At 36.9% G+C, this 19,973-nt stretch overlaps 2 protein-coding genes across 4 annotated transcripts in view; both read left to right on the forward strand.

Moving 5' to 3' along the window:
• The first annotated feature begins 211 nt into the window (after positions 1–211).
• On the forward strand, positions 212–11,142 carry psmd11b (proteasome 26S subunit, non-ATPase 11b). 2 transcript variants are annotated; one of them, XM_088069856.1, is made up of 13 exons: positions 212–369; positions 2,036–2,137; positions 2,273–2,469; positions 5,232–5,289; positions 5,714–5,908; positions 7,638–7,782; positions 8,061–8,125; positions 8,544–8,602; positions 9,007–9,132; positions 9,519–9,554; positions 9,663–9,714; positions 9,906–10,048; positions 10,143–11,142. In XM_088069856.1, exons 1-12 carry the CDS (start codon positions 279–281, stop codon positions 10,046–10,048), a joined length of 1,269 nt encoding a protein of 422 aa, XP_087925982.1. In that variant the 5' UTR covers positions 212–278; the 3' UTR covers positions 10,143–11,142. The 2 variants fall into 2 exon arrangements, with proteins under 2 accessions (XP_087925982.1, XP_087925981.1); XM_088069855.1 differs by having other exon boundaries at positions 213–369; positions 10,138–11,142.
• Positions 11,143–12,982: 1,840 nt separating this feature from the next.
• The window catches only part of LOC121958906 (vesicle-fusing ATPase-like), a 31,515-nt gene continuing 24,524 nt past the window's right edge, over positions 12,983–19,973 (forward strand). Inside the window, exons 1-3 of one of the 2 annotated variants that reach the window (XM_042508083.2) lie at positions 12,983–13,140; positions 17,743–17,828; positions 17,933–18,029. In XM_042508083.2, the coding sequence (XP_042364017.1) occupies positions 13,129–13,140; positions 17,743–17,828; positions 17,933–18,029 (195 nt within the window). In that variant the 5' untranslated portion in view covers positions 12,983–13,128. Of the gene's footprint in view, positions 13,141–17,742; positions 17,829–17,932; positions 18,030–19,787; positions 19,804–19,973 lie in introns of those variants that run through there. The other variant, XM_088070428.1, reaches the window with a different exon arrangement.

The raw sequence follows: 19,973 nt of genomic DNA on the forward strand, positions 1-19,973 counted from the left end.
ACATGTATTTATATGGAGCTTAGCCTTGATCTTTAGGGTGAAATTGTTTTTGTTTTAGTTTTCTTGCTTTTCTCTTAATTTGTTACTTTTGTAATAAAGAGAGAAAGAGAAAGGCATGGGTAAATGGGCATCTGTTACATGTTTACGACCTTTTTTTTCATAAGACTACATTTCCCATGTGCGCCCTTTAAATACCGAGTCACGCGCTGACGTCACGTACGCAAAGTAACGTAGTCCGCGCACGTAGTTTTCATTCAAGCAGCATTTGAATAAGGAAGATGGCGGCTGCAGCAGTGGTTGAATTTCAGAGAGCCCAGTCTCTCATTAGCACGGACCGCAACGCCTCAATCGACATTCTCCATTCAATAGGTAAGTGTTCGTCCGAGGTTTTAAAGACGGTCACTTCACACCTGGCCGCCGTGATGTGGGTTTTCTCGGTGAGCGTTAGCCGGTGAGGTTAGCGTGCTAGCTAGCGGCAGGAGCCGGTGGTGTGCGGTGCTGACTCACTGCTGAACGGTGGGTAACGGTAACTGCTAGTTAGCGTGTTAGCTGCCGTGCTAACGTTAGGCCCGGGCGTGAAATATGTCAGTAGTTATCGGAAATGTCACATTTTTAACCGTGTAATCGTGTCGTGTTGTTTTTGTCGGTGTCCACAGTTTCTAAGCTAACTATCATTAGCTGTACTGTGACTGTCATGCTAGCGCGATTGCTGTTGTGGCTAACGTCTTTAGCTTGTTGTCAAAAGGCTTTAACCAATTTCATCAACACACTGAAAGGCAGCTATCTGACAGATTGACACGAAACTACAACTGATTCTGTTATTAATCGGACATGTGTTATTTTCTGACCTAAGATGTGTGTTTATTGAAATCAAACAGAGAGCAAAGGGATATTTCATTACGATATACTGTAAACAGGTCTTAAATTTCCCATAGGCATGTCCTCAAATTGCCTTGTCACTACAGCCGACTAGCTGTCAAGCTACACTGTTTTGTTCCTCTTTAGTTTAAATGTCCTGATAAAACATTGATTTTCTTCTCAATTTAAGGCTAAATAAACGGATTAGCACTTTGACAGAAAAGCAGTAAAATTATGATAATCACTGATAAAGCAAAAAGTCAAACCAGCTCTGATTTTATCTTTCATGTGATGATTTACTGCTTCTCTCTGCTCTACAGCTTTAAAACTTTAATATATTTGGGTTTTGGATTGTTGGTGGACATAAAAAGTTATTTTAAGACGTAAACCGTTGTGACACATTAAGTTGCGATTTAATACAAGTGTTTTTGGTATCATGTAAGTTATTATGAAACAAAAAGCCAAATTTTCTTTGATTCCACTTAAAATGTGCTGCTTCTCAGTTCCTTAATAGGTGCAATATATTTTGCTTTTCGGATTGTGGGTCAACATAGAAAGCTGTTTTAAGGAAAAACATTGTACCCCAGAGCAGTGTAATCTACATTTAACACAATTTGTAGGGATGTAACAATACCACAAAACATATCAATTTATCTATTCCTTGATCAACAATCCAATATTTATGAATCAAAGCGAAAACATCAATAATGTTAAAATATGCCATTATTTTGGAACTCTGTCCAAGGGCACCGCCATCCTAAACTTCAAACAGTGCCAGGTAGACAGTGATAAGCAGCCAGGAAAAAGACATTCAGGGTATTTTCTGTATATGTCTTATTTTGATCCAAGGCCCCCGAATTGAATTTAATCTAACTGAATCTAAATTTTATGTTGGTAGACGTTGTCACATATTGTGTCGTCACCCTATAAAATTCATATAATATTGTATCATGTTAAAACTTAGCAGTTAATTGTATCCATACTTGTCAGGTTGATATGTACACTTTAGATTTAGAAATATTGAGAGGATGCAAATCAAACAGATGAAATGACATCTAAAACCATAAAACAAGACTAAATGAAATACTGGTTTACAAAGCTTATATACTGTCCTTTTTGGCACCCAGACTGTTTTAAACTTTACAGATTGCATCAACTTGTTGCTTTTCTTTAACAGTGAGGAGAGATGTCCAAGAGAATGATGAGGAAGCTGTCAGGGTTAAAGAACAGAGCATCCTGGAGCTGGGGACACTCCTGGCCAAGACAGGACAGGCTGCAGGTAATTGTGAAACGCTGATGTTCATTCTGTGCTTGTTTTTAGTTTACGACTACAAAAAAACGAAAGGAAATGATTTGATATTACGTCACTACTTTGTGTTATATTTGCCTTTTTCCTCTTTGTGGTTGTCTCCAGAACTAGGGGGTCTGCTGAAATTTGTGAGGCCTTTTCTGATTTCTATCAGCAAGGCCAAGGCGGCCCGACTGGTCCGCTCTCTGCTGGACCTTTTCCTTGACATGGAGGCAGCAACAGGGCAGGAGGTTGAGCTGTGTCTTGAGTGCATTGAGTGGGCCAAGGCCGAGAAGAGGACCTTCCTACGACAGGCTCTGGAGGTAAGGCGGTCGATGACAAACTTGTTGGTGCTATCAAATGTCACATGAAACTTAATCCATTGACGAGTTCTCTGAAAAACGCTGCAGTATCAGAATGCTTCAGTGCTAGAATCTGACTGTTTTTTCCACCCCTTAAACTAGGAATATATCATTTATAACAGACGAGAAACCTGCAGAATACAGCTGAATATCACTGAAATATAAAACCTTCAAATGGAACATAAACCCTTGTGATATCTTTCCCCAGTGGGGAACTGCAAATGAGGAGCTTGCTGCTGAGTTTGGTGACATTGTAGATGACAAATTATACTCTTTGAGGTTTATTATTTGCATTAAGTTTAACACCTTGATTGCTGACAAGGCAGAAAAAAAGGACACAGTGTATCGCCCAACAGTTGATGTATTCATCCACTTATCCAGCCCCAGTTAGCGCTGACGCACAACATCCCTCATGACTAATAATAGTGAAAACAAAAGAGATATTCCCAAACATTAATAGCAGCTGTGGGAGGAATCAAATTTAACATGCCCTGACTCATAGAGTGGGAGACAATGTGATTTAAAACAGATTAAGGTGGAGCATTTGGTTGTTTGTAGGTATTACTTTAGTTCACAACCAAATGAAGACTGGAAACTTGGTAAAAATGATGAAGCAAAGTTGTAAAAATTTGCCTAAGGAGGGATGCTTGTACAGCTACTACACACTGTCGTTGATGATGACATCACCCTGCTGTAGCAGCCAAAATGGGCTTCGTGGCCAAATGACTGCCAGCAGGTTCACACTCACAGCCAGGAGTATCTTCAGCTTTTTGGCTGAAATACAAAATACAGGATCAAAAAGATTTTGTATTAGTACTGCATTTAAAGTGTACAAGAAGTAATGAAACTGTGGCATGTACCAATGAAAGCTGAGAAGAGGGACGCTCTCCAGACAGTCAGTGGTTTGCCCTTAGGACGCAAGTTCTGGGTAATGCGATAGGAGTAAGAAGATGAACCTTTTGTTAATAGCACTGAGTGTGTACCATGAGCTCAGCCAGAGAGAGAGAAGTACTCATGTTTTAGGGAACAGCTGTGAGGTGAGATCTCTAAAAACAAATGCCTTTTTTTTCAAGTTTTAATGTAAAGAAGTATTTCACCGATATAAAAATGATACTCACATTAAGCTAGGTTGTCTGTAGGCCGCGGGTTCGATTCCAGCCTCGGCCCTTTGCTGCATGCCCCCCCCCCTCCCCTTCATGCTTGACCTTTCCTGTACAATTAAAGGCGAGGAAGCAGTATGGTGCCCACTTCCTGTTCACAAACTCATTATTACAGCAAAATATGCCATTAAAATATGTTTCTGAAAAAGAACATGTTAGGAGAGAAATAGGCAGTCCAGTAATATAATCTTGATTGATATTCAACAGCACAGCCTAGTTTTACCCTATTATCAGATTTCGGTCCAAGGTTGAGAGAGAGATTGGCGGGTCTGTCACTTGATCGGCTTCTATGCTTTTTGTGGCCATGGCATGAGTGGTGGGAAATACAAAAATGCGGAAGTACAGATTGTAGCTCAAGCAACAGGAGGAAAGTTTATCACAGATCATCTACACATGATATCCAAGTTGTTTTGATACAAAGCTGGTTGAATTAGTAAAGTATCCTTTTAACAAACATGTTTTTCCCGCAGCAGTTGTCTCAACAGGCGATATTGTAATGCGGCTTCTGAACGCCACATTTCAAGCAAAATGAAACGCGTCAGTGTTAAGTTTCACCTTTGACAGCAGTTTGTTTAACTCCTCTATTTGGCAATTTCTGTAAGAAGTGATTCTTGGGAATGTAGGAACTGTCTGTAATTTAGCACGTTCTTCCAAGAAGTGCGTAAGTGGCATTTCAACATCCTACCGTCAGTGTTTGCCATGGATTTCTTCATAATGACCGACATTATGAAGGGCTATGAGACTAGCGAAAACATGTTTATTCCATCATGTGAGCCAAAAGTCTCTTTTTGTGTGTGAAGAGCAAGATTAAAACAAAACAGCAGTTATTTTTAATTTGTTTTTTACCTGCCCAGTGACTGAAGATAGAAATTAGGAAGTAGCTAAATCTGATACAGTTCTTCTGTTTGTATGAGATTAATGATTTTTGTACATGTTCACTTATAATAACATGTAATAAACTTCTTCCTGGAATAATGTACCGAAGGGCCTCAAATTGTCAGAGTTTAATGATAAGATTAGTATGATTGCACCTAAATCTTTTTTTAAAATGTTCCACAAATTTCACATGTCATGTTTTGGAACAGTTTTGTCTTTTTTACTGTACTTTTGCTTCAGATATATGCAAGCAAAGCACAAAAAAAACAACAGCATGAGGATGTTTGCAACATAAAGCCATCATCATTTTGACAGCAGTGATGCCAAATTTTTTTCAGAAGAAAAATATGGATGTATGAGTACAAAATGGAAAGGATAAAAGGCTTACTTGCTAGGCCTTGAAAATCTTCTGTAGAAATGGAAGTGTTGAAATGTACAGTTTAATACAGTTCATTGAAATGCTAAGGAATTAGTTTAGCAAATGTGAAAAATCCTGAAACGGAGACTCATGCTGGGGCTTCCCTCTGCTGAAAAGGTTAAAGCTGAGCTTCTTGCATTTTGATTTTGTTATGAAGTATCTGATATCCTGGTAGTTTTTGTCCATGATACATGTTGCAGTTTTTGTACAAGGCGATAGATCGGCACAGCTGCTCTCTGCCTGTCTAACGGCACTCTGTCTTGTTTCAGGCACGGCTGATCTCGCTCTATTTTGACACCAAAAGATACCAGGAGGCCTTGGCGCTTGGTGAGTGTTTAGAGACAAAACATTTTTATCTTGTGGTAAATGGTAGCATCCTTCTCCAGCCTCGGGGACTTTACAGAGAGGCAGGAATGGCTGTGTGGCACACCACAAAGATGATTTCTGATCTACCAAAGACCACAAAAACTTAAAAAGATATCTTTTACTATCACAATCTTATTCAGTTAACTCTAACAAGTTGCTTCTTGTTTAAACAAATGTGTGTGCCAAATTGACTTAATTAGCTTATAAACAAAGGAGTTTCCACAGAATTTAAACATGATTTTAATTATAACAAGAAGAGAAAGAACAGCACACATCAGGACTGGAATATTACATGTACCTCCGAGCTGTTTACTGAGTTTTGTACAAAGTTATTGCAACAGTTAATGTGCATGACATTAACTCCGATTCTGTCTCTTTCCCTCAGGCTCCCAGTTGCTCCAGGAGCTGAAAAAGATGGATGACAAAGCTCTTCTGGTGGAGGTTCAGCTGCTTGAAAGTAAGACGTACCACGCTCTTAGTAACCTGCCCAAGGCCCGCGCAGCCCTCACCTCAGCCAGGACAACCGCCAACGCCATTTACTGTCCTCCAAAGCTCCAGGCAGCTCTGGACATGCAGTCAGGTCAGTGTGTGTTCACTATTTTCACTATCGGAGATCACCGGTGCTAAAGTGGTGCTGTTTCTGCGTGTGGGGTAACAGATTGGTGCGGTTTATCATGTCAGGAAAACTGAGAATTTAGTAGTCACAGTATGATTTGTATTGTTAAAATCATAATCCAGATTGGATTGATTTTAGTGCTGTTTAACAACTTCACCATCTGGCACTTTGGCAGGATAAAACAAACTACAAAATGCATTTGTTAATAAAAATTTTTAGGCCTTTTTCATTTTGTTTTGTCCTTGCAGTAAAACCAGATTTAACCTATAAAATTAACAACAGCCCAATTCCATTAAATGTCCCCAAAGAACATTTTATCTTGTATGAAGCCTACTTTAAATAGCTTTGTGTGTGCCTCAAGATAGTTCTTCACTTGCTTTGCCAGAATGCCCAAAATGTAGGATGTCCATGTTTGGGGTTTTAATTTGAATGCAGCAGCTTTTGGATTCCTCTGATAGCACCAGTTGTTGTAGAAAGATGAGTCAATCCCTTTTGTCTACCTATTTTTGACACTACCACTGGGAGGCGCCAGTCAAGTTTGTTTCCCAAAGTCCAGGATGACAACCTCAAATGTCTTGTTTTGTCCTTAAACCAAAGATATTTAGTTTATTTTTCACTGAGGAGTAAAGAGGACAGAAAATAGTCACATTCAAAAAGCTGAAATTCTGTTTCCTTGTATTTCCTCAGTTGTGCTTGTACTTTTATTGGATTATCTATTATTTAATCTTATTTTGTCAGTTGTGTTTGTTTTTTGTATTTATTTTTATTCAGTTTTTAGTTATTTTTTTATTTCTTATTTATAATATTCCCTTTTAATGGGCGACTTTTACTATAACATGATTTATTTTGAATAATTTTGATCAACTCTGATTCGATTTCAATTGGTTATTTTTCATTTTAATATATTTTTATGAGATTTTATTAGTTTTCATGGTTTTGATTCACGTTTATGGTTGGTTGCTGTCTTTTTCTTGCACCTGCAAACAGATTGTATTTCCACTTTGAATGAGATGTGCTAGTTGAATTAAGATTTGCATGCTCGCTGTAAAAATTACATAAATTAATAATCAATTATAGTTGAAAATGAATAGATTGTTTCAGCTCTACTTAATAATGCTTTTCAATCTCCCTTTTTTTATTGTTTTTTTTTTAAAGTGTGAATGTTACTATAAACTGGTGTTTGATTTTTTTTTTTCATCTAATTTTAATTACAATACAATTAATGGTGGTGGTTAAAAAATGAGCTAATGTATTATTATTATTAATATGACACAAAACTGTCCATGAAGCAGCTATTCTCCCCAACAGTTAAAATATTTGGTGTGCTTTTCAGTGACTCAGCTCATTTTTATGCTGATAACCATCTCAAAGTCACACAGTTTGTGTTTCCTTGTGTGAATGTGGAAGCGCTGCGAGGCACGATGGTGGTTATTCATGACTTTACAACTCTGTGAACTGGAAAAAAAGAAACACGGCTCATGGCTAATTGTAATGGAATTCCAGCATTTTGATTAAATGGTCCTTGTTGGGTGATGCCAAGTGAAAGCCAGCACACAAAGATTTCAACATTTCACGCAACAGTGACATTATTTATCTTCAGCCCATCAAGTCTCTCCGGTGTTCTGGCGGTGTTTCTCATTTCACGGTGGCTGAAGTAGTTTGTAACGATCATGTTGTGTCGTCTCTGTCGCAGGGATCATCCACGCAGCAGAGGAGAAGGACTGGAAGACGGCCTACTCCTACTTCTTTGAGGCCTTCGAGGGCTACGACTCCATCGACAGCCCCAGAGCCATCACAGCCCTCAAATACATGCTCCTGTGCAAAATCGTCCTCAACTTGTGAGTAGTGCTTAAAACTCAGCGTCCACTGCTTAAAGGGAAACAGGATTTTCAGCCAGCTCTGTGTCATTGAAGTCTGTGCAGGTGAACCATGTTTTGCACTGTGCTGCCTGCAAAAGTTTGCCAAGCGACACGTTTCATATCACTCGGCTGACACAAAAGGGGAAGCCGAGCATTGTTGACTCAGAGCTGGTTTAATAATTGGCAAACTTTCTCTTCAACTTACGTTACATTGTTATATTACTCACATGAGTTTTTCTGTTATTTCCACGTTACAGACCAGAGGAGGTTCAAGCCCTGATCAGCGGTAAACTGGGTCTGCGATATGCCGGCAGACAGGCAAGTACCGATCATTTTTCTGCTTATATTAGGGCAAAGCAATGATGTAATCTGTTTTGTCTTTTGGCAGACATCAGATGGTTTTCATGAATATTGCTGGTTTCACACAAAAAAATAGGATTAAGGGTAAATCTTGTAATATTATGTGTACTATTTTAACTAAATATGATACAAGCTTTTTTCTCTGATTCACCTCACGAATACTTTTTTTTAACGTATTCTCACCTTCAAAAATATTATATTTTTGTTGCATCTTGTGATGTAAACAATCGTTTTTTGTTGTTACCTCTGTTTTTTGTTTTAATATTTCCAAAAGAAAATTAGCTTTGCTGTACTTATGAGGTATCTTTATTTTTGTGCAGGTATTAAGCTGGTTTCTGTGGAATGACATTTCTTTTTTTTGTTGTTCTCCATCCAGACAGATGCACTGAAATGTGTCGCCCAAGCCTGCAAGAACAGATCATTAGCAGACTTTGAAAAGGTAAGAATCCTTTAAATCCTCTCAAATCTGTGCTAATGGATTTTCATGCAGATGAGTCTCTCTTGAGCCCTTTGGGTCTTACTTTCTCTTCTGCTTTTGCATCTCTTGCAAGCATGTGCAGCACATAGAAATGAACTTTAGCTCCCTGCAGGAGTGTTTTCAAAATGTTATCATATGAACACGGATTTCTTTTTTAAACGCAAAGTAAAAACTTTTCCGTTTCTAGCCGTTCTTGTCTAAACATGGCCTTAGCTTGATGCTTGCTGATGATATATAAAGGCCAAACCCTTGTTATAAGTGTTTATCTCAGTATAACAAGCATTTTCATGAAGATTTAGTGGTATGATTTCACGCAAATTGCCTCCTTGTTTGAGTTTTTAAAGTCAAAGTTGTGCATCCTCCAGGCCCTAACAGAGTACAGAGCAGAACTGAGGGACGATCCCATCATCAACACTCACCTGGCCAAGCTGTACGACAACCTGCTGGAACAAAACCTCATCAGGGTCATTGAACCCTTTTCCAGAGTACAGGTGAGGACGAGCTTGGCTCAAAGGAGACTTGTTACTATAGAATAATACACGTCCTAAATGTTCACATTTTCTTAATTTTCTTAAACCTCAGCAACCTAATGTTACTGTTACCTGAGTAAAACCATGATTTTGATAGATTTTCTGCACTAAATGCGATTCCACTTTCCTAACAGTAGTTTCTTATGTGCTGTTAGATCTTTCTGTAATCATGTATTCTTTTGTGCATTATATTTTTGCATAAATGGTTTATTTTCATTCGTCTTTCTCAAGAGCAAATACTGGAGTTTTCTTTACATAGTCGAGGTTGACATGAATATAATCCACTTTGTCTTCATCATTTTAACCAATTAACTGATTATTTCATTGGCCTCTCCTTCTGTTTTCAGATAGAACACATATCAGGTCTAATCAAACTGTCAAAGGTGCGTATACTTCAAGTTTTTCACATTTTTCCTGAGTGTTTAAAATGATCGATCATACCTTTGAAAATGTGTGTTTTGTTATTCATTGTTTTCTGTTTTACTTTACAGGGAGATGTTGAGAGGAAATTATCACAGATGATTCTGGACAAAAAGTTTCACGGTAAAAGGAGTTGTCTGTGCCTTACAAACAAATTAATGTGTGATTTTTTTTTAAGGATTCTCCTGTTAATTTTTGACTCTGATCTCAGAAATTATTATTTTTTCTCCAAATATTACCTGTCCCCCCATGGCTCATAAACAGCAGGAGTCTTCAGTGCACTGTAATATATTGTGTCACATATTTTTGTGCAGGAATCCTTGACCAAGGTGAAGGTGTCTTGATCATATTCGAGGAGCCCCCAGTGGACAAAACATACGAAGCAGCCTTGGAAACAATTCAGAACATGAGCAAAGTCGTGGATTCACTTTACAACAAAGCCAAGAAGCTGACATAGGTAGTTAAAAATATTCAGTTGGAGGAAAAACGTGTTTTTTTTGTGCTGTCTTTAGTCTTGATTAAATGTATTTTCTTTTGCTTCCTCAGAGCAGTTTGCCACGGCAGTGCGATGGAGGAACTGTGTGTGTTTGACCAGCGTGTATAACATTTTAAGAAGGGGACAAGGGAGAGCGACCAACAGTCCCACAAACTGCAACAAACAGGATTCCCCCATCAAACTCCCCCTCGTCTCCCTCAATGGACAATTTCATCACTTCTCTCCTTTGTTTTTTTTGTTTTTTTTTCCTCCTTTAATTTTGATATCTCTTCAGGATTCTGTATAACACTCAGCGGCCAAATCAGGCCATCAGGGAATATTGTACAACCACAATAAAAAGATGAAAAGGTTTAAGAATACATATATGTTTATATCTGCTATAAGGTCTGGCTCACCAAGCTGACTCCACTGCAACCTCAAAGGTGCAACTTTGACCTCTGCGGCCTCGGACTCTGCTACAAACCGCAGAATCGAGGCTTTCTCCTCCTCCTCCTTGTCCATATCTTTCAGAAGCACACTGTTCAGTTTTTGGAAGGTTGGGTAATCCTTGGGATACTGAATTTTGGTCGAAGAGCTCCCCCTAACTCTTATTTCTTTTTCCTCACCATATCGATGCCAACAGTTAAGCCCCCACTGTATTTCAGATATGTATTAAACTCACTTTATTTTTTTTTTTTTTTTTTTTTGGTTTTGTGTTTTTGTTTAAAAAAAAAAAGAAAAATCAGATGGTTGCCACATGTCTGCCCACCCTGGTTATGTATCGAACAGACAGGATGCCATTTCACCACTAGTGCCACTTTTTCGGCGCTTCTGTTTGCCTCAGCGTTTGGGTGCAATATGAAATCGGAGGGCAGAGGTGGAGATGTATTCATCGCCTCTGAGCGTCTGTCAGTTATAACTGAGTGAGCAATTCTCCATTGTTAGTTCCTAGCACTAGTGTGGTATGCTAGTAACCAAACAATTTGTATGGTTTTGATTTGGTTTTGATTTTTTTTTGTTTTGTTTTGTTTTACTCTTATAAAGACATTTTCAAAAATAAATATTTTGTATTTTAAGGATTTTGTCTTGTCTCTTGCAAAAAAAGGTAATTTTTCATCGGTTGCTTTTGCTGTGATATTTGTTTTACAGTATGAGGGTGAGGATGCGGGATTTACATGTTGCAAATTGTCTTTAAAATGCACCTAAAAATTGGGAGTATGACGCTGAAAATGTATACAGAGAGTTAAATGAAAGGTATCCAAGGAGTCAGAAGGCATCCTTAAATTTACCTCTGCAACTAAACAGATGTTGACACTAAAAACTACAGAATTCACCCAACAACCTCTTCCTCTTGCTGCTATATTTGTCACAATTTTTGAAAAAAAGTCACTTCAAGTGAAAGGGCATTAAATCAGTCAAACGGACAGTTTTGGATCGTCTTATTTTGATTTTTTTCACAAACATCATGATCATTATCTGTGTTGTTTCTACGTCTCTTTTCCCAGTTATCAGACTGTTCAAACCAGCGCCACAAACCTCTTTCTCTCATGGCGTATAAAAGCACATATAGAAGCACAAGCATGTAAATTTTAAATGTATCAGTCATGCTCATGCAGAAGATTTTTGAGTCTCAAATATCCCATTATAAAGAATTTTTTTTTGGTAGGATTTTATGTACTTTTATTTGTCTAGCCTTTCACTGTGACACTTTCAGCATCTAAAATAAAGACTTAACTTTGCCTCTAATTCAAATATTTTTTACATTATACTGGCATTTTCCATTTTAGAAATGTTAAATGTAGGTCTCAGCCATCCTCATGCTCTATTCTTTATCAGCCCCCCAAAAATAAAGTATGTGATTGTTTTTGAAACAAATGAAAATCAAATATATGCTGCAAATGGTTCTTAATTTCTTACATTTTTTTAAAAAAAAGTCTGTGAGTGAAATTGATCACTTTCTTTTAACCATTTTTATTCATTTTGGGTTTGTCAGACACAAAATACAGGTAAAAAAAAAACTTTTTTAAAATCATTTTTTAGTATTTAAATTTTTAATATTTATGATTAGGAATGAGTATAATTAATGTGAAGCTCAACTGACTTCCTATTCTGCTGCTGGAGTTAATGTTAGCTGCTAAGATCATGATACAAATATGTATATATGTTTAAACTTTTGTCAATATACAATATTCGGTAAGTTTCTCCAGAATTCAATATTTCAGTTTATTTTTCTGAAACCACAAGCACCAAAGAAGACAGAATAATGGCATAGCGCACATGAGAGATGCAAAATGAAGAGATTAGTAAATGTAGAAGACTTTAAAAAAAACGAAGGAAAAAATGTCCAATAAACATAATTATATATTTGAAAATGTTTTACTGAATAATAGGAATTTTTAAGCTTTTTTCAGGTCACTTCTTGCTTTGTATTCTTTTGTTTTACTTTCATGGTTTTTGTTTTCCTTTATTGGCAACATCAGGTGATTTCTTTTTCTTTTCAGATTTCTTGCAAACTTCCCTTCTTCCCATGTTTTTGAAAATTAAAAAAACTCAATCTGCCTAGGTTTCAAAGGGTGTAAAAAATAATATGATTGCAACATTTTTTGTGTGAAAGGGATTAAAAGCCCTTCCCATGTAGAGGCATGTCCCACATTTAATCTTGCTGAGTTAAATGATTTAACCAAATACTATCATGGACAATTAAATTAAATCTTATGGCACCCCCGATATATAAATAAAAATAAGAAAATAAATAAAAATTAAAAAAACTACAAGGCCTACTAAACTATAAAACTGAAATTAAGAGAAGCACTCTGGAAACTAACAAACGAAACCGAATTTTGAATAAAAAATGAAAATTAAATGAAAAATGGGATTTTTTTCTGGGGAACTTCCTGTGAAACGGAAAGTCTTGCGCTTCACGTGCGTGATGACGTCGCAACACGTCGGCAGATCCCGCCTCTGCGTGCGTCACTTTCTCTGCTCCGCAGTTGTTCCCTTTTGTCAGCTCACTGTTTGTGCTGAATTTGCACTTGAACTGGAGTCAAAAAACACACACAAAGATGACCGGCCGGGTGAGTTTGTTTCAGCCGAATATTATAATTTAACACACGACACGCAGAAAACTCAAAATACTAAACCTAACGTTTTCTTAACGGACTGGGAGCTTGTTTAACACGTAAAATGAGCCAACACAGCACGAGCCTGTTTGGCAGATTGATGTGTCATTCAAAACTTCGTCGGCAGCCCGGAAGACGAATAAAGGATCTTATGACTACTGCTAGCATGAAACTACTGCTGCTACTGTTGTGTCTCTATGTGTGAATTATTATACGGTATTTTAGCCGCGGTTACTAAATTGTATAGTGAATATTGTCATTGACTTCGACATAAAAATGCCGCTAAGTGTTGTTAATGTAGCTCCGACTTTGAAATGCTAAATCAATGATGGCTAATTAGTGTAAAAGGAAGTGCAGCTGCAGTGAAAGAGTAAAAAGGAACAAGATGAACTGTCTGATAAACTGAGCTCGTGTTGAAAACACAGTTTTAATTTTTAATTAGCTTCAGTGTAAAGAGAGTGACTGTCTTATTTACACTTCACAGCTGTGTACAAATACACACAGTTGTCAGTTTATTAGCCCAGACCACCATGAATAAGCACTATTTTGGATGTTTTTTTTGTGCACTCTTGCACCTTATTTAGCCTTAAAAAATCTTTCTATTCTTATTATTCTAATAATCATAAATTTTGATGTTGAAAATATCAGCAGTTGGTAGTAATTTATATTTAGGAGAGGCAGAACACTTTACAACTACTATCATAATTTTTGTTTATTAGCTAATTTATTTTTTGTCTAGTCTAGTTGGAAAAACAGTTAAATGTAACAGCTCTATTTGGGTGCTTTTTTATGCACTATAGCACATTTTTTACCATTTCAACCTTTTCTTTCTAGAATAATTATACATTTCGACATTAAAAATATTAATAGTTGTCAGTATTTCATATTTAGGAGAGGCAGAACAGTTTACAAGTACTACCTTTTTTCTTCTTTTGTTGAAAGTTGGAAAAACAGTTAAATGTATATTGGTTTTTCGGGTAGTTGAGACTGATAACAGATATTTGAAACAGATATGCATTTACAATAAAAATGTGAATATTTCTGTCAATATTTATAATGTGTAATATTACAAACTCCAGCACAAAACTTTGTTTAAATGCCTTTAGCAAATGTTTAATCAAAACTGAGACGTTCAACATCATATACAGCAATTTCCCAACAACTTTTTTTTTAATAAAGTCAAGTGAAAATGTAAATATAAAATTAATTTAAAAAATAGCTTTCCTCCCATGCTGACACTTTTCTTGCACGTTTTTATTAATTATTTTTATCAGCAATCTTTAAAATCTAAAGCAATCTTTATCTTCTACACTTGAGCTGATTAAATGGAAACAATGTAAGGAATGGCTTTAACCCAATCTCTGGTGCATGGAAAAGAATGGATTTTCTTTGGTATTAGACTTTGGCTTTAAAGCACAAGTCATGGGTCACATTTTCAGGTGTCATGTTTATGTTATTCTTTTTCAAATAATTAAAGCTGAAATGGAATCAAATTTCTCTGAGGACCAGGGCATGACACCATAAAATATCAGACAAAGCATGAATTAAAAAAAAATGCATTAAAGCATTTTTTACATACGAACTAAGGACAGCACTTACTGCCCTTTAGATTTTTCTGTATTTTGCCCAGGTTTTGTGTCCCCCTTTTTGTCGACTCATATCCTACATTAGGCAATATTATCTGTATCGACAGGACCAAAAAATGATCTCTGGAGCTCTGGTTAGCCTGCATGCTGGAGAGTCTAAATTGGGCTGGGCTTTTCTTATACCTTTAAAAGACTGGGTTGACACTTGCAAATACTCCTATTGTATTACTGTCTCTTGTAATATATTTTTATTGATGGATCTTTAACTTGATTTGTCTTTTTGTGCATTGACCACTGTCATTGCCCATCATGCAAGGCAGGTAAACTACATATAATACATAATAAGGACTCTGGCTCACTTGTGGACTTATATTTAGTACAAATTAATGTTAATTGTAATGAGAAAGCAGGTTGATACTGACAAGTGAAAGATATACGTGTGACTTTATCCTTGTTGATTCAAACTGGTTTAATCCAAATCTAAATACTGTAAAGTTTTCTTTGCGTGGCCATTTTTTCTCTTAGTCACGCATGTGTTATATATCACAAATACTGTATACTGTCTTAAAGTCAGTACTTTTATTTATTCTACATTGTATAACTGTTGAGGACAAATAAAGGCATATTTTTAGTTCAGGAATAATCAACTTGCTTTGCTTCACCGTAGCTGTGAGGATGCTGATTCACTGGCCAGTAGCTGATACTGTAGGTCAGATTGTTATCCATCAGTACTGCAACAGTGCTATGATGTTTTGCTGCTGTCTGTTGAGTAGTTTGGAGTGAGGCAGCAACACTCAAGGAGACGAGCTGCAGCTTTCCTCTGAAGTAGCTCTGAGGTTGTTAAAACGACCTTTTACACACTGCCTAACAGTAGCTTCTATTTTCTGTCTCTAGCTCGTGATGCTAAATTATACATGGTTCACCCTGATATCCCTTTCCTATCAACACAAAACTGGTTGCTTTCTGATTACAGCACCTAATTTTTGAACCGTTCAGAGCATTTTAAACAAAATTAAATTGGTTCAGAACCAGAAGAGTTGGCTCTCAGCTAGAACAAAAAAAAAAATTATTTTTTAATGTGATCCGTGAGGAGGTTTCTAATTTGTTTCATCACATTTGAGAGACAAAATAGATTTAAGGAGTGCTTCTTAATTGCAGTTTATCTCTTTCATTTATGATTTAGGGGCAATATTAAACATGGTATAATCAATCAATCATTGCTATTAAGAGCTTTATTACCTATTGTTGTGCTGCATATTAAACAAAAAGTAATTTTACCTGAGACCGGACGCTGGCACCGATGGGATCTCTGAAGTTTTGTCTTTACTGATGTCCTCTTAAACATCCATTTTCGTGGAGTGCGTAGTGCGTACTCTGCGCCATTGTTTACAGAAAGTTATCGTTAATCAGCGTGGATGCTCACATCATTATTGCTAAAGTTACGGCTATAGTGCTTGATGTGGACAGCCCTTAAAGAAAGCATACTTTTTATATTATATGTAATATCTGCCGATATGTTCACTTAAATCTACATTTACAAAGGTCTCAAAATAGGATGCTAATGAGTCTAAAAACCTGCAAAGTGACTGTCTATAAACATGAAGGAGTCAATAAGAATTCAATAAGTCCACTGTGTGTAGCACATAATGGTGTCTCTGCCCGGGCAGCGCTAAATATCTTGGCTTTGATTTTTTCACGGTTTTCACATTATAAAGGAGAGGAAACAGGAACTTCGGCAGCACTACTCCGTGTGTGTACTTTTTGTATGTTTAACAATACTTCATTCACATTTATTTCACCTTCTGCTGAAGCAAACTCCAATGAACGTTAACCTTTTCAACAGTGCTAATGAAAGCGATTACATCACCAAAGACAGACTATCTTAATGGTTGTTATAGACAAAGGAAACTGAGTTTACACTTGACATTTAAACATCGAATAGACTCAGAATCTAAGGAGCTTCAGTAGGAAGTTTTCTGTGTGCTGAAGGTCTAGAGAGGTTTTTTTTTTTTTTATCAGTGTTAAGAGATCACCATAGCGACATGCATGTAATGGTGGTTTTGTAAGAGCGTTCTCATGGTGAAGGGGAGCGGGAGCAAAGCCACACAGTCTTCCTTTCTCTGTAGATAGATAGCTGTAATGAGATCCATGCATGCAGATTGTAAACACTGTGAATTATTATCCATTACTGTCCACAGTACTACCAGCTGTCACAGTATTTCAGCTGTGGTACTCGTAGGTCATGTACTGTATGTGAGCATTTTCTGAATACCTGTTTTGGGGTTTTGTTTTTGTTTTTGCTCATTTTTGCGTTAAACTAGGAATTATTGTCTATAAAGGAAAAAGCTTTTAGAGGACTTTGTATGAAACTTGCGTGCAACCAGCAGCTTTCAAAATCTTGATCATTTAGATCATACTTTGTTAATGGAGTCACCAGTGTTACCATAAATGCATTTTTATGCACATTTTGAAGTGTCACATTAGAAAAACTGTGGGGAAACTGCAAAATTCTGGTAAAACAAAACTCTGCAAAAAAGTTCTTACTGTCGCCTGGCTCTAAGGTGGTCTTTGTCAAAAACAGTTGATGCACTAAAATGGTAAATGGAAACACCTTTGTGAATAAGTGATGAGGTAAGAACATTAACTCATATGACTGATCAGCTGTCTCCGCTATTGACATGGCCTAGGATGTTCCTAAAATGACATAATTTGTCTTTGTGTCTAGACAGCATGAGACCTGACCAGTACTAGCTGACATGAAAGAACCATTAACTTGCCTAGTTAAAAAAAAATCCTAAAGACTTATCTCCATTTCTCTTTTGTAGATGGGTTAGATGGCCTTTTTAAGTTGGGCTGTATGAGAGTCTTATGTGTAGTCAGTGCAGGAGCTGCCAGTCGGGGTGCTCCCGTTTTGCAGAAAGAGACAATGCTTAAAATTTGCTTGATTTTAAATGTTTTTCTTTCTTTTCAGATTATGCAAGCGGCTCGATGCCCAACAGACGAATTGTCGTTGACCAACTGCGCTGTCATCAATGAGAAGGAGCAGCAGTTTGAACAGTGAGTAGGATTTTGTCTGAAACTGTAGCATCTGGTTTGACACTTTTCTTTCTGTACCACACGTAATTCTCTCCTCTGTCTCCTAACTGTTCACCTTCATACAGACACGTGACTGTGCGCAATTTAACCCACAAGTATGTGTTCACCTTGAAGACGCACACCAGTGTTAACTGCGGCACCATTGGCTTCAGCCTGCCACAGGTAGGTTTTGGTGTTTATGGGCAAAGCGTCGCCTGTGTGGTCTGACGGTGGCTGTGCATTGCTGCTAAACCATTTTCTGCAGATTAAATCCAGAGTAATTGCTGTGTTGAGACGAAGTAAATACAAATGTTTCTTTTGGTGTATGTAGCTAACCAGTATTTTTTTCAATGCTTGATTTTCCTTATGACGTGAAATTCTCCTATATTAGAGATGTAACGGTATGGGATTTTCATATTACAATTATTGTGACCAAAAGTATCACGGTTATTGATATTCGCCAAGTTTTGTATTAAACACAAGCATAATAGGCAGCAGCACCATGCACTTTGTGCACAAACATTAAAAGAACTTTAAATAAAAACAACATGAAAACCATATTAACCAACATACACACGCTTGTAATGCAATGCACACAAAATGTGCTTTTCAAAATCCAGTTTTAATAAATATTCTACATTAATAATATTTTCTACTGTTTTTACTATTGAGTAATTTTTTCAACCAGCATTAGTCCAAATCCTAAATATTAAATATTCATTAATTTTCTGAATTTGGAACTTTAAATGCCAGGTTTTTGTCATAATGACATTATGATTTTTTTAAAAAGCAAAAATAAACTAAGAAAAAAAAATATTTTCAATATACCTCATGCAAAGTAGATGTTTTTGTGATTGGTGTCAATGATTAGCAGCAACATAGAGTGCACCTATTGGAAATAGCATGTATTTTATTTAAATGTCAAATATAGTGGAAAAAGACATCATCAGGTAGAAAACAGTAAAAGTTACAAAATCCAAGGGAAAAGCCCAGAATGACACCCAGTAGTAATACAATGCGTGTTTTTATGCTTTGATGGCTGTGGGATCAAAAATTACCATTTGAATGAGTTTCAGTGGCACAGTTTTCGCATTTAACAGTAGGAATGTAACAGTTATTTTACACAACGCATTTTAGACTTATTGTAGGAGCTGAGCTGGAAATTGTAAGTAAAAAAAACAACAACACAATCTTGCCAAAATGTATGCCATATGTATGAACACAGCCAAAATGATCAAAAAATGAAATATAAAAAGACCTTGTAAAGGCATTGAAAAGTTTCCTTAGTGCAGGTCGAAATCAACACAACGTCAACTAAGCAAATGTGCATATAAAATCAACCCTTGTAAACAAGCAATGTGCATGTAAGAACATTATCTCACTAGTACTGCCTTCAGCTATGTTTTCCGCTTCATGTTAGGATGTTTTCAGAAGGGGGAGGGACGGGCCGCACGTTCAGTGTCGCTCCATCTGTAAAAGTTTGTTGCTGCTAACTTTGGTTACAGTCTGATAGTATTTACCGCGATTTCAGAGCACGGTTATCAGGAAATTAAAATTTGAATGGTATCACTTACCATCTGGGGATTTTGCTGTGATTATCAGGATAACTGTTACAGCCCTTTTCTATACATATATTTTCTGCTTCATACATGTTTTTCTTTATAAAGCACTAGCGAACACTTGCACAGTGTTAAAGGCAGCAAACTGGATACAGTCATACAACATTATATATATATATATTTTTAAACCTTGATAGCTGTATACAACCAGGTATTTACTCAGTCAAGACCTTCTCTAAGAAAAGTCTAAAGAAAAGTTTTGCTCTTGTGTGTCAGTGGGCTCTTTGCATGGACCTCTTTGTTTGTCTCAATCTGTCTGTTACTGCTTTTTCCTTTTTTTGCTTGCCTGTCTCTGCCTGCTCTTCCTCCGTCTTTATGGCAGCCACAACGGCACTCAGGTACTACTGTAACCTCCTCAAGACGGTCTTATTTTACCACGAATCAATAAGTATGATCCATTGATTGACTGACTCATATTTGACTTGGCAGCCGTCGTTGGAAGCCATCTCAAAAACACAACACAGCTTGTGTAAAAAAAACAAACGTGACCATTAAAGATGTTTTAGAT

This window comes from Plectropomus leopardus, chromosome 19 (genome assembly GCF_026936395.1).
Source record: "Plectropomus leopardus strain MGB_pleo_1.0 chromosome 19, ASM2693639v1, whole genome shotgun sequence".
Classification (NCBI taxonomy): Eukaryota; Metazoa; Chordata; class Actinopteri; order Perciformes; family Serranidae; genus Plectropomus; species Plectropomus leopardus.

Bases quoted from the DNA above. Each gene is read 5' to 3' on its own strand.
- psmd11b (XM_088069856.1), top strand. From the start codon at position 279: ATGGCGGCTGCAGCAGTGGTTGAATTTCAGAGAGCCCAGTCTCTCATT. The intron at 5,909-7,637 runs GTCAGTGTGTGT...TCTCTGTCGCAG, and splicing joins AGCTCTGGACATGCAGTCAG to GGATCATCCACGCAGCAGAG. The intron at 8,603-9,006 runs GTAAGAATCCTT...TGCATCCTCCAG, and splicing joins CATTAGCAGACTTTGAAAAG to GCCCTAACAGAGTACAGAGC.